Genomic DNA, 19490 nt, shown 5'->3' on the forward strand with positions numbered 1-19490 from the left:
CCAGCATTTGGCCAGTTGGCTGGTGTTAATCATACTTGCCAAACCTAAACTCACCATCAGTCAAAGTGGATAGTAAGCCTTCCTTTCTACCAGCCAAAATGAATATTCACCAGCATTTGGCTGGCTGGCTGGTGTTAATTTAGACTAGAGACCTTTATGCGATGTAAGAGGGCCCGCTCACCGCCTGCTCCTGCTTGTGGACATGCTGCAGCTCCTCCAGCTGGGCCTGTAGCTGCTGTTCTCTCAGCTGGAGGTCTGAGGTGTGCATTTCCCAAAGATGATCAGCCGACTGTAAAAACTTAAAAAGCACCGTGCTCACACGAGTGGCTTGTTTGGCCAGATACTCGAAAGCTGCCTACAACATTAAAAGGGAAATGCAGAGATGCAGTATATTATATTACTATGTTATACAGTGATTATACAGTATTTCGAAATAATAATAATAATATGGCTGATCCCTAACCCTAACCCTATGTATATTGCTCCTGGTCCAGGTACTGTAACCAATACCCTGTACATAACTGTAAGTCGCTTTGAATAAAAGCGTCAGCTAAGTGTAGTGTAATAATGTAAATTAGAGTTGTATGCCTGTACTTGGCAAAGGTTTGTGCAAAGATCTTAATTTTCTTGTAAGGAAGCAAACAAATTATATATGCATGGAGGTAGGATAACTTACATCCAAGACTTCAAGTTTCTCCTTAACTTCTTTCTGCCTTTTACCGATCAAGGGCAGCAGTTCAGATTCAACAACTTCCTGAATTCCTTCATCAGGCAACCCATTAGTCCGCACTTCCTCCTGTTCGGGTTGAAAACAAAAAACTGAAAAAGAGAAAACCCTGCACCATTCATTGAAAAGGTGTACTCAAATCAGGAACAAGGGCAGTATCCCCCCCCACTGCAGTGTCAAACAGGCACATGATGTTATTTTATTTGGCCCATGAGATCAAATGGATGTTACAGCTGGCCCACATACACCATGAATTAGACAGTGTAACAGCACATACAGGTCGCATGCATCAGTGCAATTACACAAATCCAGTGAATGAATGGCTATGTATACATCATACATGGGACATTCAATTCCAAATTAACCGAAAAATGAAAATAAATGAATCATGGAATAAATCTAAACATAAAATAAATACAACAGTAAATGAAAAAAATACTCATAAATTATTCAAATTACTCATTGTAACACAGAATATGATTTGGCTCTACAAAATAAAAGGCAAAAAGTGTTGGCAGTCAGTGTGTTAATGGTAGAGCTTAAAATATGCCTATTCAATGGAAAACTCACCTTAAAGTCCTCAACCCTTGCTTGGCAAATTTGCCAGATGTCTTTATAGAACTTTTTTAGTTTTTTCATGGTGTCAATATGTAAGCAATCTGTGGTGGAACAACTCGTTATCAGGAAATGGATGAGAATACAAAAATAAGTATCAAGTCATTTAAAGTAACCAAAGAGATTAAGTAATGTGGGTGAGGTTCAGACCGATTTTGTCATTGACTGCTGATAAGGTTGAATACCACGTTGTAATTAATGACTTTGAGCAATCCGGCGGCACCATAGTTCTATGAAATAAAACATAAAAGAATTTTCAGATAAACCTGCCTATTAAAGGTTAAAAAAAAACTAATGCACTATGTTATTGTTTAAAAATAATTAATTTGAATTATACATTGGCTCTATTCTTACTTCATTGACTGCAGGATCATGACCCTTTCCTTGTTGTACTGTGCCTGTAACTTGTTCAAAGTATCCAGGGTGGCCAAAATGTCCTTGGAGCACTTCAAGTCTGGATTGCTGATAAAATCTCTGAGTGCACATACAGCATGAAAATGTACATATATACAGTATACACATGTATATTTTAAAATGAGACAACACACAATTTCAATGTTGGATTCTTAAGTTCAGCTCTAACCATTATTTTGAGTAATTCACGTTTTTATTTTTTTAGCCATTTTAATAATGACAATTAATAATTGTTATTATTAAATGTGTTATTATTTGTTATATAATTGTTAAAAACATACATACAATAATGACAATACTGGAAAATTACCAACCACCTAAACCAACCCAACATGGTATGATGTGGTATGATCTACCAGTAACCAACATCCAACATTGTCTCTCAAAACTCATAAGGCTGAGGAGTGTGTTTACTGTTTATAGGAATGTTTGACCATTCTTCTGAAAACGCATTGGTGAGGTCACACCCTGATGTTGGTCAAGAAGGCATCGCACTCCATTCTCATTCATCCCAAAGGTGTGGTATTGACTTCAGGCTAGGACTATGTTCCCACAACATGGGGAGGATGGAATTGTTCAAAATGTTCTGGCATGAATTTGTCCAAAATGTTTTAGAGAACATTTAGAGAACTGAACTGTGCACCAGTCTACAAAGCAAGCTCCATAAAGACATGGTAAGAGGCTATGGTATGGATGAACTTGACTGGCCTGCACAGACCAAACCTGAACCCAACATCTGGGATGAATCGGAGTGGGGACTGAGAGCAAGACCGACATCAGTGTGTGACCTCACCAATGCACGTTTAGAAGAAGGCAAAAAATCCTATAAACACACTCCTCAACCTTGTGGACTAGCCTGGTGACCCGCCCATAATACTTCTCTTCATTCATTTTCATGGTCTGGACGTTCTTTTCTGGGTAGGGTTTAGTTGGCTATCAGGCGGCCCGCCAATAAGCGAATGATTGGGTGAGAGCTCACCAATAGTTTCAAACCAGAACTGAGTGCAATCCTCCCGCCCTTCTAATCACGTCAGGTCAAAGAACCTCCAGACCATGAATACGAATGAAGAGAAGTATTATGGGCAGGTCATACCAGGCTACTTGTGGACAGCCTTTCCAGATGAATTTAAGTTGTAATAGCTACAAAAGGTGGACCGATATCATACTGAACCCTATGGGTTAGGAATGGGATGGCAGTTAAATTCATGAGTCAAGGCAGGTTAGCGGATACTGTTGATAATATGGTGTACTTGGTTCAGATTTACATCAGACTTCAAAGGTGTGATGTTGGTTTGAAATGTTCTAGAAACAGCCATTCTGGGATAGCCTGATAAACCAGAATAAATGTGAGATTAAATGTGCAATTTAGTCAGGCTCCGATGAATGACATATCGAGAGATTGTTGAGGGAAACAACCCGTTGTTTTTCAAACTGGGTCTGTGCCTATTTGCCAACATTTTGTCGTTACTCCCTCAAAACCCTGTCCACTTTGCATCCAAAGATTCAAAACAAATCAAAACAAGTGTCCTGCATTGTGATTGGTCTGCCAGATTCAGGGCATTGGGGCATTGTCCCAGGCTAGACCCACTCGCAGGCAAAAATATTTTTTGCCTGCGATTAGCGGGTAGGGCTATTTTACTGGGCTAATTCTGGGCGTGTTGTTTGGTTTGAACTTACATTGTGCCATGTCAGTTCATTGTTAATGTCAACTGTATGTCGTTGTTTGAGAAACGCTCCCCTGTCTGCTAATGTATATCAATTTGGACAGCACACTCCTGTATTAAAAATATAACATTCTCGGGCATTTACTCTGTTTAGTCCAGCCCATTTAGCTATTTTGCCTGTCTGATGATCACACCAGTGGACCAAAACCTTTATAGTCACACTATTGGAAAATCTGGCCGTACTCTAGAGCCCTGAGGTATGCCATACAGTACTATAGAATAACATTTAACTTTCAAAACAGCACAGTATTTGTAATGTTTATTCATACTTGAATTTGTTCACTGCGGCATGGACCTTCATCCTCTTCCAGTCTTTGAACTTGTCTTCCCATCGGAGCTGCTGCAGGGCTTCCTTCTGGAGATCATCCTCCATCAGGTTCAGGATCAGTTTGGCCACCGCCCTTTTGTTACAGAGCACCGCCTGGTTTATCATCTGAAGAGCAAATTGAAATCCTGTCACGACTAGATGTATTGCGTTCATTATGTATTCTTGTTAAATTAACTCATTAGTTTTCATTTCATTTCCATTTTCAAACATTTTTTCCACTTTACCTGACATGTTTCAATGGTGTTACTTACGATGGAAACATGTCAGGTCAAGGGGAAAACTTTTACATGTCTGAAACAAAAGAAAATGTGACTTGATTGAACATTAACTATTGTCTACTAAAATAAGCATGTGGGCACATTTCTGCTGGAAAAAGACTCTCAGTCTAATTTTTCCATTTCATGTTTTTTTTTTCTAAAATAAGCACGATGGTTGTTATAATTTGGATCTGCAAATGGAACTGTGTACAGTACAACTGAATAAAAGTATTAAAAGTATGAATACCATTGCTTCACTATCCATTACTCGATGCACGTCAGCAGGCAGTACATAGCTGAATTTTTCCAGAATCTGGGTGTACTTTCTGAGCAGTGTTGATATCTGAAAATAATACATACATATTTGTTTGAGCATTTGTGTTTTTTTTATCAATGGATAATAACGTGATAGTGTGTTTGTCTCTTCATACCACAGCTGTTTGCTCAAGAATGTTGTTTTCAAGCTCCACCTCGAGCTTTTTAACCCACTCTCTCCTATTTGCTGACTGAAGGGTGACTGAATCCCAGAGATTGCGAAGGTCCTGAAAAAAAAAAGCCCCAGAAAAAAGGCCTGGTATTAGACTGGCAAACAGTGAGTGGTTCATAGTAAAGCTACACTGTAAAACTTTGAATTTTGAAAATTACCTGGATGCTAAAGCTTTCCAAACTTGCGACACAATCAGTCTTTTTCATGAGGGTCTCAACGGCAGTGTCATATTTGGCCAGTTGACATAATGTGTTCTCTGCCTGCTGTCTGATGCGGGACTCATAATGCTGCACCAAAAAAGGAAACCAAACAAACAGTTAACTGCATTGAAAATGTTGGTAACATATAAGAATAACAGTCCCTTAAATAGCTTTGAAAACACTTTGTAAATAATGAACTAAAAATCAACTTAACATTTACAAATGTTTGTAAATGAGTAAGAAACACTATGTTAACGGATGGTTGACGTTTAAGGGCGTAACGCAAAAAAAAAAAAGTTTTTCCAATTCCTGAAAAAAACGATGGGAAAAATTGGAAAAAAAAATTGAAAAAAATAAAGCTAATAGTGGTCCGTGGAATTTCGCCTAATTTTTGCCATTTTTGGGAAAATGTGGCCTGCAGTGTGACATCCTTGGTGTGACATTTCTGTAAGATACAATAAAATTATTGATATTCTGCACAAACATATCCCCCATACTCTTTGTACTATTGTTCCTTTAACCCCCACCCCACACACACTACTACCCACCCGCACCCCCACCCCCACCCCCACACGCCTATGCATTGTACAGGCAGATTACTGTGATTTCACCGCATGGTTTCACTTTATTACTTGTAATAATTGTGTGAATGTGACAAATAAATCTACTGGTATCCTTATATCCTTGCATTATACATGAAAGACAAGTAAGGAATGAGTAACACATTGCATAAGCATGTCGTGAAGTCACACCACAGGAAATTCACTGCATTGTGGCCATTTTAATCCTTTTGTATACATGACTGACCTCAGAAATCATGCTAACTAGGTAATGATATTGTGTTTAATCTTAATATGTGTTTTCATGTATAAAAAACTTTTTTCCCCTTCTATAAGAGCAGTCACACCACAGGACACCATAAAATGAACCTAAGCATTGCGTGAAAGAAACATTGCAATATGTAGACATATTAAGAGGTGAAGTCACCTTAAACTTCCAGACCACTCTCCAATAGCTGAGGTACTGACTGGTTAGGAGCCTGTCTGTAAGACCCTTGTAGTTGGCCTTGCAGCTGCCCGTTCAACAACATTGACATACTTGTCACCCCACAGGACGCAATTTGTGTTACGAAATGGAACTTGTAGTTAATATTACTGTCTTGAATTTTTTTCACATTCACATATCTTAATATCAAGTTAATATTTATGCAATCATGCCAAATGCTTCATACATTATTCAAAATGCTGTTGGTTAATTTATATATATATATATTATATTCTAGGTTTCATTAATTTTACAGTCACACCGCAGGATATGTGACATATAAACCATTACATAAATCTTGAAAAAAAAAATGTTTCTTCTCATCTAAGACTAATATGAAACATAATGTACCACATCTTCTTTATTGACATTTGTTTTTAAGAGGAAAAATAACAGTTTTGTAGGTTTTTAACTAATGTTACGAAAAAACAAGGCGTCACGTCTCCCACCCTAACACAGCAGACAACACACAGCCACAGCAGTCCTACAAGTGTGTCCACCAAAGAGCAAAAGAGATGAAACCACTTGACATATAGAAGTGTCCAGTAGGCAAGCACACATCAAGCTCATCCAATAGGAGCCGCTTCTCACTCCACTGTGCCGCCATAGGTTGGTTCTTACTCATTTGCAAAAATGTGTAAATGTTTTGTTTATAATTAGTTCATCAACACATGTCTACATGTGTTAAAAATGTTTTTTAAGACACTGTTATTCTTAAGTGTTACCAAAATGACAAACTATGCAGTGGAATAATGAATTTAATGGCATTTAAAGAATTGGGCAGAATGACAAAAACAATTCATACCGTACTTATCACAGCAAGGTCTCGATGCATCTGAACGACAGCCTCAGTGTGGTCATTCATTTTTTTCTCATTGAGGCGTTCAACAATGTCAGAGCCCTTTGTTTCGGCCTCTGTGAATATATTATGGAACACTTATGAGCAATATGAAATGCAAACTACAAAATAAACATTAACACAAAAATTATGAAAACATAACATGCCATGGGACACCAAACCCATTTGAGCCATATATGCTGCATTTACTTAGGAGCCTGGAGCTGCATAGCCACTGCAATCAGGCTCTTGAGATTTGAGTTTTTTTAATTAAAAATGTGGGTATGTTAGAGCTGAATGAACACATTGTAATGCAAGATGAGCGTCCAAGATGAGCAATTTATTTCGTGTTTTTATGTGCTTTGAAGGGTTAGATATTAAAGTTCTTATAGGCTGAGGTCACCTTTCCCCAACAAAATGGGCTTGGGCATTCAGCAGGTGTTTATTGCAGGTGCCTTAGGCTTAAATGGTTTAACTGGCACACTGTAATGCGAGTGGGTGGTGTAATGAATGTCAAGTATATAGTTATGTTATCACAAGCTAGCCTGATTATCATCGCCTTTCAAATCTCGTACCGAGATTCTGGTCTGACCAAGAAGATGACAAATAACGTTTACAGACGGACAGGTTAATGACACTGTTATGATACTGTCATGTCACACTTATGACGCCGGCATCAAGTCAAGTGTCTTTAAAATATCTTTCAAACATAAAAACAAAAGAAACAAATCAATCTTAACTGATGCTCACACCATTCCCTGAGCCACCAGTGAGTGCTTGTGCTTACCAACAACATCTGGAAGACCACTGATTTCCTCTAACAGGTGATTCTTGTGTTTTGCTTTGCCACATGGAAATATCTGAGCCCTGGATGAGACACAACAGTTATAAACAAGCATGTTAAAACATCGCCTCAGCATTTCTTCAAGTGAGGGTATTTTAGGTTTAAAGATAATGATTTCCACCACAGAAAAGTATCACGTGTTCCCATTCCCCATATACGTACTGTATATATATAACTTATAAATATACACTCACCGGCCACTACATTAAGAACACCTGTTACAACTGCACATTGAGGCAAATTTCTCATCAACCAATCACATAGTGGCAACTCAATGCTTTTGTGCATGTAGACATGGTCGAGATGATCTAATGCAGTTCAAACTGAGCATCATAATGAGGAAGAAAGGTTATTTAAATGACTTTGAATATGGCATGGCTGTCAAGCCGAAAGGGCTTGATTTCAGTATTTCCGAAAATACTGATCTACTGGGATTTTCACACACAACCATCTCTAGGGTTTACAAAGAATGGTACGAAAAAGAAAAAAATGCAGTGAGCAGCGATTCTGTGGGCAAAAATGCCTTGTTGATGGCAGCGGTCAGAGGAAAATGGTCATACTGGTTTGAGCTTTAAGTCAAATAACTACTCATTACTGATTACACAGCACATCAAATCTTGAGGCAAATGGGCTATAGCAGCAGAAAACCACATTAGGTGCCACTCCTGTCAGCTAAGAACAGGAAAATGAGTCAACAATTTAGATAGGCTCACCATAAACGAGACTAGAAGATTAGAAAAATGTTGCTTGGTCTGATGAGTCTTGATATCTACTGCAACACTCAGGTGGAATGGTCAGAATTTGGCGTCAACAACATGAAAACATGGGTCAACCCTGCCTTATATCAACATTTCAGGCTGGAGATATCATGGCATGAGGATATTTTCTTAGCATAATTTGGGCCAATTGGTACCAATTTATCTTTGTTGGAATGCCACAGCCTACCCAAGTATTGTTGCAAATTGTAATCAATATTGTTGCAAATTGTAATCAATATAGGACTTCACTGGGAGCCAGTGAAGCTGTCTTGAGTGTGGGAGTGATGCGTTGCCACCGCTTTGTGCGAGATATAATCCTGGCAGCTGAATTCTGAACATACTGCAATTGGTCCAAGGCTTTGTTGGGTAGGCCACACAGTACCCCATTGCAGTAGTACAAGCGGGAAGTGATGAATACATGAATAAGCGTTTCATTGAGTGTGAGTTTCGGAGAGTGAGGGCCGAAGTCTGGAAATGTTCTTCAGATGGAAAAGTCAGATTTTGGTGATGTTTTTGATGTGAGACTGGAGTGAGAGGGTAGGGTCAAGAATGAGACCTAGGTTTTGCACCTCTGAGGATGGCCTGATGGTGTAGCCATCCACATCCAGGGACAGATCACCAACCTCCGTAACCAGGGATGGGGCGACACTACAATGATCTCTGTTTTGTCATTGAGTTTGAGTAGGTTTGCAGCCATCCAGGTTCTAATGTCACACAGACAGTTGATGAGTGGTGAGAGGTGCTATTTCAAATTTCCCAGAATGCATGGGTCTGCTTTTGGCATTCCTTCGTTCACTATTAATTTGATGCAGGTCACACCCAGTTTCAGACATGGTGTTCAATGCTAACCAGAAAAGTTTATTAGGCCTACCGTGTAGTCGTGTCATTGGACCATGTGGAGCATCCTGTCTGATCTCTGATCTGCAGTGAGTCTGGGCGACCCTCTTGACCTCCATCTGCATCACAGCTGAATGGCAATCCATCATAGCCAGCACGCTTGCTTCGACCACCATGAAGAAACATAGACAGCTGGACCTGCGACGTTTAAGGTTATTAATTAAACAAATGAATTGAACAATATCATTTGGCCAGTGATGAAGATGTCAGGCAGTACAGTACTTGTACCCATGGTGATAATCAATTGTGGCACTGCAACTACAGTAAAGTAAAGTAAAGTTTAACCCAATTTTCCAACATCAACATCAAACCCTTACATTTTTTTCATGCTTCTTTCATTTTGAGCACAACTGGCATGATAACCTGGCATGAGTTAAACAGATAGGCCTATGCATTGCATACATGTGACAAATAAAACTCCTTTTTGTTGTAGTGAACCCTTGAAAGTGAGCCCACCACTTTGGCGAATAGGCCTATGTTCAATCTTTAGGCCATACTTTGTAACCTACAGGCAGAGATTAGAAAGTTACTTTCTCAGAAAAAAGAAAAAAGTAAAGTTTAAGTTAAGTGCTTAGGCCTAAGCTTACTTGCGAGACAAGATGGCGTAATGCATTAATGCCAACAAAATAAAGAGGTTTGAAATGGAATACAAACAGCCTACTAGACCTTATAAACTTTATCGCCAGTGACGTTTGGAGAGATTAAATGAACTGCTGAACTGGTCAGCTGTTTTGTAATACACCTAAAAGTTGCTACAAAAATAGCAAACATTCGATCACTTACCTGAGCATCGAATATCTGTCTGTACACTTCTCCACTTGGAATGACTCGAGTTTCAGCCATTGTTGATCCCGCACAATACTCACGGTAAGTATATTATTTAAAGGACGTTGTGCACGCGTGCATATTGTTCACACCATTGCTCGCCCTTCTTGGGCTACAAAACATTACCGACGGGCAGTATGCCTAGGAAACTTCACAACATGCTGAGTTGCTGACATTGGGCGAAGTCTCACCACTCGTTGTCATGGCAACTCTTGACGCAAAATTGGTTGCCGTTGGGCATGCGCATTGCGCACGACTCTGCTGCCCCTGTCGTGCACGGATCTTGTAGCAACCACAGACATCATATATGAAGACTAGATACGTCATCGCGTATTTCAAGCGCGTCCGCACAGGTCGGCCATATTAGCGCAGCCTAAACTCTCCACAGACCCCCGTTACACCTGAAGTAAACTGAAGAATTGAAACGTCGAGATACTTAAAAATGTATACTGTTGCTTCGCTGAAATATTGACACCTGTATATAAATGGTAGGGCTCCTCAAAACTTAAATGTAGACTGGGGTAAAACGCCCAAGAGATGCATCCCACTTAGCCTATTGTCCAAACATTTAGATAGACCTACAGCAAATACACATTTTAACCATTGCAGTGCATTACGTTGACGGCATGGATATATTCATTGCACCAAATTAAAGACGACAGAGATGACGTACGGGAAGAGAGATGTACAGCGCAACAAGTTCATTCTATCTGGATGGCTTTAGCGTCATGACTCATTTTGAACACAAGGTGGAGCTGTCGAAACCAAAGCATATACTACAAGTGAACGTTTATTTGTTATTTTACTGAAAATATAAAAGATTACGTTGTGCATTTGTTTATGGGATCTATTTACTTACATGAATAAGCCTACTGAACTATATTATATATGATTTTAGACCTATGCACATAATAATATAATGTAATATAATATAATAATATTGTGAATATTCATCACTATGCAGTATCAACATATACTTTCGTTTGGAATTTTTTATACTGTATAAAAAAACAACCCTTTCGAAAATCGATATAAATTTGAGGGAATTATGGCCATCTGAAGAGTATACAACACCCAAAACTCACTGCAACTGGTTGAGCCAGAAGGCTGCTTTAACATGGCCGCCATGCGCGGACGTTCGACTTGCATGACGGGAACGCGGACGACGCATCTAGTCTTCCTATATGATGTCTGTGGCCTATGTAGCAACCCAATGTAAGTAGGCTGCCGGATGTGAGTGCCCGGATATCCGCCCGAGTATTTACGTCTATTTTACCTCAGCTACTCGCGTTCGGTCGTGTATTTACGACAGTTTAACCTCAGCTACTTGATTTCGGTCCGATTTGAGTCTGACTGAAGATGGAAGGGACATAGGTGCCGTGCGTAAAGAGCCCACCGCACATCGCCGTTTCGGCGACACCAGAAAGTTCCTTGATCTCCCAATCAAAAGAATAGGCCCTGTGACATCAAAATAATAATAAAAAAGTATACAATGAAATTATAACTTAAAACCGAATTGATTTATTTGGGTGTGAAAATGAAACTGTCTCAACCGGGCACCCAAAGGGAATTCATCAAAAGATAACGGCGTTACTTTCTCGTCGGCATTGTGTTTATTATCCAGGAGGACTGAGCTGAAAACTGCAGCAGTCACCTTGCACAGTTCTAGCTGCTCTGAAGCACGTGCGTGTCTAAGCAAATCATCCTGCCCATTCGTTAGATAAAAAGTTTTGCACAAGGCTATAGTCTAAAATAGACACTGGAATAGCCCGTTTCGGAAGGCATTAAAGTCACGAGTTTACCCAGTCTAAATGTAGCTAGCACCCGGGAAGTTTCTGAGTTTTACTCCTTACATTAGTGAAACATAATATCAGGATATCCAACAAGTTAAAAGAATATCTGGGCATAACATTTAAAAGTGTCAGTGCAGAATTAAACTGGGCGCTGAATATAAATATTGGAGCCATTCTCCCTCCGTGTCTAGATAGCCTACAGTCAGAGGCGCGCGCGCACGCTCTTATTTCTGTATTATATGAAAATATCCTAAAACGGTCACAACATCAGAGGACCTTCGTGGTGGAGGATACTTGCGGCGGGGGCCGAGACCGAGTTGTTACGGGACACTCTTAATATTATTGAAGGGACAGACCATGCTCGATACTTTACCCGGTCCCTCGAAAAGTTATCCGCATATGCCTATTGTGCAGATTGATGCCAAGAACACGTGAAACTAGGCACATTGGAGACTAGAGCCTATCATTTAGACATAGCCTATTCATTTGATTGCTACGTAAACTTAAAAGTGTCCGTACAGAATCAAGCGGGACGCTGAAATATTGGAGCCAGTAACTTCCTGTCCGGTGGATATTGTGCAGACGTGTGCGCACGCACAACTAATTTCTCTCCCATATTTTTGCTAATCAAGTGTAACGGACTCAATAAAGCAGCAGGAGGCGGACCTTCGTTGGACGGCAGTTTATTTCCTTAACACATGAGAATTGGCATTACTGCAGCATCCGAGCCAGGGAATCGTTTTTCCTGGCAACATTTTAACAGCAATATAACAAAATACAATTTCCAACTGGAGACATACCTTAACACATGAGAATTGGCATTACTGCAGCATCTGTACAATTAAAATAAAAATGGCATTACATTCATGGATCGTCATCTTTGCAACATTGCAACATCATCGTCCCAGAGTGGGACAGAGGGGCAAGCGGAATCCTCAGGCATGGAACCATTACGTTCGGAAAACCGATCAAACATTCGGAATTCTTAAGCACCCATGCCGTCAGAATACATGCATATACAGTGGAACATAATAGTAATACATAGTAGATGTAATTATAATGGGGATTCTCATGCATACTTGCATAATTCACCCACAAAACGAACACCATGCTAACCCATCTAATGCAGGTGTGGGAACAAGCTAATATCCTAATAGAGCCTCGTGGTTCATAGAAAATGTAAATAACTTTCTTAACACTTAGTTATTTTCCTGCACATCTCCACAATGTGTACACAATTGCATCATTAATAAGATATATCGCGTAGACCATTTACATTACATTTTACGAGGTGGAAACAAGAAATTGAAACAGAGCACATTAACACAGTAAACCTACCCGAGCCAGGGAATCGTTTTTCTGGCTCGGCTACGGGAACCACAGAGGGTCAATACACAGCAGACCTGCAGTACTACAAAGTGCCACAAGGTGTCTCCAAAAGAACAATATTCTGCTCAATAAAGGCAAAACTCACAAAAACTATATTTATCTTAACAGCATTTTCAACTCTGTTACATAAGCCTCCGATCTGAAAAAAGACACGGGCAGGATAACTATTTACACAAGCTGTTTAAATAATGTGATGCACGTTCTTCATGACATGGCATGGTTTGGCCACCCTAAATTCAACATGACTGCATTCGCACATATCGTTTAAACATCCATGATGGAATTGTCACTCTTAATGTGCAAGTATTGGATATGAAAAAAAGATCCTAAAACGGTCACAACACCAGAGGACCCGTGGTGGTGTGGTGGATATTTGCCGCGGGGACCGAGGCCGAGTTGTTACGGTAGGCTACAATCATTATAGTTATAGAAGGGACAGTCAGGCGACACAGCGCGACTCACATAGGGTAGCTGTGGTACCGCAAAGCATTCCTGATGGCGGAAATGAATGCAAATGCATGCAAATACTCGGGCGGATATCCGGGCACTCACATCCAGCAGCCTACTTACATTGGGTTGCTACACGGATCTGTAGCCTGGCCGCGCCAAACCCCTACAGCAAAGCTGTCGCTTTGTAACTGCTCCGCTTGTAGGTGTAGGCCGGGAGCCACGTATACCCCTCAGGATGTGTTTTGCTTACTTTTTTTTCACTATGACTTCCTGTTAGTCTATACCCAGGGCCATAACGAGTTGATAGGGTGCACTCCCAACTCGGCCCCGTTTGGTCTCAGGGCCCAAAAAAGCATATTTTAAGGAAAAGCTGCAGGCGAAATTATATAGGCTACTTGTAGGCCTAAATATTAAGGTACTGCAACTGCAAAAATACTAGAACCCTGTAGGCCTACATTGTCATGGGTCATCCTGTCACATAGGGGAACCAACCTGAAAAATGTTTCAGGGCTTGTGGATTTTCTTCTGTCAAATATCATTTTCATACCCAAAAAGCCCCAAAAATGCTTGTCCGTCTGACAAAAATTTGATCATTTTCAACTCTGTTATGATATGCATTAGTCCCTCAAATGTAAATGAAAAACTACCCAAGTTCATGAGCTTCAATTTAGAGGACCTTTCTAGCTAGAGTACAACAGCTGCTATGTCCAAAGTTATTCACAATAGCCTATCCGAAAATAGTAGCCTACTGGCAGGCATTCAGTCACTTTCAGGCATTACCAATTCGTATGGGACTTTGAACATATTACATAAATCATATTTTTTGAAGTGTTTGACCTTGACTTGAAAATGGCATGAATGAAAGTATTAAGTGAATAGCATCAAAAGTGGTGGACTGTGAACAGGATGCAACACATGGTACGATTACACAAAAGGAATGAATCAATTGTGAAATGTATTTAGTGACTGATTTGTATTGTACAGCAGTTTAGAATGTAGATAAGAACTTTTAATCATCATTTATAATCTTCATTATCATCATCCGTCTCTTCCTCATCTTCATCCACAGCTGTATGCATTTCATCAGTCATATCATATTCATCTATGTCCTCCTCTGCCAAGACATCAATTAGAGCTTTTGTGATTGCATCACCCTCAAACCATAGTGGTTCCATCTCAACAATTTATTCTAAGCGTCATGACTCGTTTTGAACACAGGGTGGAGCTGTCGAACCCAAAGCAGAATGTAACCTAACCACATGGGAACGTTTAATTGTTATTTTACTGAAAATATAAAAGAATACTTTGTGCATTTGTTTATGGGATCTATTTGATTACCTTAATACGCCTACTAAACTATATTATAGCCTACATGATTTTAGGCCTATGCACATTATAATATAATGTAATATAATGTGAATATTCATCACTTTGCAGTATCAACATATACTTTCATTTGGAATTTTTTATACTGTATAACAAACCGACCCTTTCGAAAATCGATGGAAATTTGAGGGAATTAAGAAGACCATCTGAAGAGTATACAACACCAAAAACTCACTGCAACTGGGTGAGCTCTGCTGTCTCGACAGCGCTCCCTAGGTGAACTGCAGGCACGGGTTGGAGGGCGTGATTCAACACTGTGCATCCCAATATGTGACCTTGCCTCCTCCACTTGTGCTTGTCTCCTCGTCCCGCCTCCTGGCCCCTCCTCCGTGGAGAAAACGATAAAGTTTCCCAGCTGTCAGCCTCGCCACAACAACTTTTGAGGGACTGTTTTTCATTCACCATCCCAATTGCAAATGAGAAAAAGAGTTTACAATTGAGCTTTTGCAAGATATTGAAATATAATGCTGTTGTCAGTGATGTCATCATGACGAGAAGCAAGTGGAGGAGGCAAGTGGAGGAGGCAAGGTCGCATATTAAAATGCACTCTGTATGTAAACCCACTGTGGCCATAGGCTGTGCTGACATGGCCGCCATGCGCAGACGTTCGACTTGATTGACGGGAACGCGGATGACGCATCTAGTCTTCCTGTAGGATATCTGTGGGTTTAACCCTAAAGCGACCGAGTGGGGTCATTTATGCACACATCCCAAGTTCCAAAAACTGATGTCTGGGAGATAGTTTATCGACACAAAAAACTGTTGTGATGATTAGTGGAAGAGCCTGAATTTTCGTGGGATTTCAATGTTCATTTTTGGAGACTAGTTGAAATGTGTTCTATGCCATTGAACTTTGAGAAAAAATATGTCTCAAATATGTTATTTTTTCCCCCAGTTTCTTACCTATCCCCCGCTGCCGCAGATTTTGATATTTTACTGCAATTGACACGCGAGAGGGCACACCTAGATAGGCAAAACATTTAGATTAATAGACAGGACTATGCAACTTCTCCAAGTTATTAGGGACATACAACATAAGATTTTTTGTATTGGAAGTTTTCAGAATTTTATTTATTTTTATGCATATGAGGGCAAAACTCATTAAATACGCATATTTAGGTTACATTTCAAAAGCTACTGTACATTGGATGGTGCCAGACTCAAACATGTGGGATCATTGTGTTGATACAGTCAAAATAAAACTTTAGAGGGGTTTGTGGCTACTGCTTTTGTATGCCCAAACCATGAAATACTGTCCCCAAGTCCCCAAATAATAAAAAAACGCCATGTTTTTCTTAGAAACCTTGTTCTAACTCAAGATGTGAATGAGATATCAACAAACCCCTCAATAGAAAGTTGCAGTAGGTGGCTAAGAAGGCTTTCCCTAAGAAAAAAAAAATCATAAAGTCGCATTTTGAGAAAAACGTGCTTTGCATTCTAGTTTTGCATTCTATAAGTCAGGTTATGAATGACATTCCCACAAACCTTTTGATACACAGAAGCAAGGGGTAGATATTAATATGTCTACCAAGTTTGGTGAATCTGGGTATTAGAGAATTAGGTTTTCCATGGATAGATGTTCAGGACGTATATTTCATTAACTAGGGCCTAATTTGCATAATAAATAAACAAATAAATACAATTCTGAAAACTTCCAATGCAAATTTTGTAAGGTTTTATGTCCATAACAAACTGGAGCAGTTTCATTGCTGTAGTGAGGTGTTAAAGATGTCAGTGAAGACATGCTTTAGTTGCTCAGCACAGTCTTTCAGCACCCGTCCAGGGATGTTGTCTGGGCCTGTTGCTTTGTGCAGGTTGATCCTGGTGAGTGCCCTCTCCCCGCTATTAACAGGTAGACACAATGCTTGGTCATGAGGTGGGGGAGGTGTTCTCTGTGAGTGGGTCTTTTTGTTTTCCTCAAAATGTGCGAAAAAGCTGTTTGTTTGATCAGTATGTTAGTTTTCTACTGCACGTGTGTGTGTGTGTGTGTGTGTGTGTGAGTGTGTGTGTGTGTGTGTGTGTGTGTGTGTGTGTGTGTGTGTGTGTGTGTGTGTGTGTGTGTGTGTGTGTGTGTGTGTGTGTGTGTGTGTGTGTGTGTGTGGTTATACTATCACTATGGTATGAGTGCATGTGTCAGAGAAAGTATTTCAATTCAGTAGCCTAAGTCTTATACTGCAGTGTGTGTATGTGTGTGTGGGTGAGGTTGTCAATGTCTTATGTACAGTATATTTAGTAACTGTACATTGGAGATTGGTCAAACACCATTTCAAACTTCTGTGCTAACCCTGTTACATATTTTTTTGTACACTTGACTTGACTTGACTCTTGTGGCTGTGTTGTGCTCCTTACAACTGTCACAGACTTCATGAAGACATTATAAGACAGTGAAATATGATAAAAGAAGAACGATTCAGGAAACTTGCATGACGTTCAGATCTTTCTGTTTTGTCATCCGTCTGACTATAGTACAGAGTTTGTCCATATTTTTTTCTGACAATGGCATCATGGGCCGTGGCCATGCTTTTTTACTGGGGATTTTTTTTTCTTCTGCTAGACCTATATTAAAAAGCAATGTGATTTAATAATTCAAATGCATTTAATTTAATGTAATTTATCATCAATGAGAAGAAGTAGTGATTGACCTTACTCAGGCCACTCATAACTGGTCTCCGCACAGCGCTAGACAAGCCTTCTATTCGTCAGAAAGCTGACTTGGCAGAGAATGTATTTGAGAATTAAAACATGAGGCTTAAAATAATATTTAAAATAATAAATACATAATGTCTAGTCGCGGGCCAGATAATTGCCTACCACTGCTATAGAAGGAAGCGATAGGATTTAACAAATATCACATTTTTTAGTGATACTCACTGCTCTACTGTGTGAGTGAGTTGGAGTAATCTAACTCTGAAGTTATGGTAAATAACATTCTTTTGATGAGTGGAGGTGCAAAACACACACCAGAAACAGAGGTGCTGGCAACCAGTAAATACACTTGCAGGAGGAGAGAAGTGCCGCACACTCTCGAGTTAAATAAACAAGTTTTTAATGTGACAACGTTTCGGCCTGTCGGCCTTCCTGAGGTCAAAAACTTGTTTATTTAACTCGAGAGTGTGTGGCACTTCTTTCCTCCTGCAAATAACATTCTTTTGAAATGATTCTTTATTGTCTTATATGAATATTCATTTTCACACCAGACAAGTCAGTTAATCAGGTTCCGCATTTGTCAGATCTTCTGTGATATCACATTACACATACAAGTACATAGACACCATTTTTTGAATATGCATTATATGCCACTATATACTAGCCTGGGCGAAAGCCGACTGTTGACTCCATCAAACAGTCTGGCAAAAGCAAAGAGGAATTCGTCTCCATGGAGGATGGGAGATGGTCTGACCTTATTCTGCCATTTAAGTTCTTTGGAGTTACGAATTAAAATTGAAATTCGAATTGCGCTTTATCAACATGACTGTTACGATGTAGTGTTGCCAAAGCATACAAATAACAAGACATACGTGTGAATAGTGTTACCTTACTTTAACCAATCATTACTCCGCAGGTGAGTTCTGCGTCACCACTCTCAACTTTTTGCTGATTGGCAGAACCGTGTACGAACTGAGCTAAGACGGTTTTGCCAGACTATGTGTGTAGCCAAAATCTTTGGGTGAAAGTACATAGGATGGCATCGCCAGGCTACATATACCCCCCCCCCCCCACACACACACACACATACAACACAGCTTGACTCATACATACATCATTATTTCCTACATCAATTAATGGTATTTTCACACCTAGTCCCCTTTAAGTGAACCAAACTTCGTCCCCCAAAAGTGAACTGACAGCAAAATAACTCTTCTGTTTTTCTTCATATTGTGAGTGTATTACAAAGAGAACCAGCTGCTTTTTCTGGGTCTGTTAGGATTTCATGGTTTCATGATTACACCATGCCCTCTAGAGCTCTCCTTAAGTGAATACACCTATTCACAAGTGTAAATTATCAGGACTCAGAGGCGAACCATACTGAGACCACGTCAATAAAAGTCTCAGTACAGTGCACTTTCAAGGCATCTGGGTACACTTCAGAACGTTCACAGTCTGAGTTTGCTTAAATAGCTGAAAGGAACCATGTGTGAAAACACTCTTACTCTCAGACAGTCACATAATAAGGACCAGAGGGATAAAAAAGGGAATCCACAACCAATTATTGACAGACTGAACAGATTCAGATGTGGTGACAGATGAGCTCAGCATTCTGGTAAAAGTCAACAGCCTTGGGGGTTGCCATTGCTCCTGGCTCACTGATTTCCTGATAATATTTCTTCATTGAGGCCTTGAGGTTAGGCAAGAAAAATTACAGGAATATGCGGAGCAGTCTAAACTTGCCAGTGCCCAGAGGTTACGATACGTTAAAAAAATACAACGCAATAATAATCATTTAAAAATACAATACAATAAATTACCCATAGGTCTTACTATCATTATGAGTGTATCTCATGTCAGGATGAGCA

The 19490-nt window shown here is 39.9% G+C and overlaps 1 protein-coding gene across 2 annotated transcripts in view; it reads right to left on the reverse strand.

Moving 5' to 3' along the window:
• The window catches only part of ccdc180 (coiled-coil domain containing 180), a 32640-nt gene extending 22486 nt beyond the window's left edge, over positions 1-10154 (reverse strand). For both annotated transcript variants that reach the window (XM_063187424.1, XM_063187423.1), the window contains exons 1-13: positions 9917-10154; positions 9108-9271; positions 7422-7501; positions 6602-6711; positions 4711-4839; positions 4497-4607; positions 4313-4408; positions 3750-3913; positions 1697-1816; positions 1493-1572; positions 1298-1386; positions 677-796; positions 182-355 (exon numbers count right to left, since the gene is read on the reverse strand). In XM_063187424.1, coding sequence (XP_063043494.1) covers positions 182-355; positions 677-796; positions 1298-1386; positions 1493-1572; positions 1697-1816; positions 3750-3913; positions 4313-4408; positions 4497-4607; positions 4711-4839; positions 6602-6711; positions 7422-7501; positions 9108-9271; positions 9917-9976 — 1497 coding nt within the window. In that variant the 5' untranslated portion in view covers positions 9977-10154. The remainder of the gene's footprint in view (positions 1-181; positions 356-676; positions 797-1297; positions 1387-1492; positions 1573-1696; positions 1817-3749; positions 3914-4312; positions 4409-4496; positions 4608-4710; positions 4840-6601; positions 6712-7421; positions 7502-9107; positions 9272-9916) is intronic.
• Between the last annotated feature and the right edge of the window lie 9336 nt (positions 10155-19490).

This window comes from Engraulis encrasicolus, chromosome 21 (genome assembly GCF_034702125.1).
Source record: "Engraulis encrasicolus isolate BLACKSEA-1 chromosome 21, IST_EnEncr_1.0, whole genome shotgun sequence".
Classification (NCBI taxonomy): domain Eukaryota; kingdom Metazoa; phylum Chordata; class Actinopteri; order Clupeiformes; family Engraulidae; genus Engraulis; species Engraulis encrasicolus.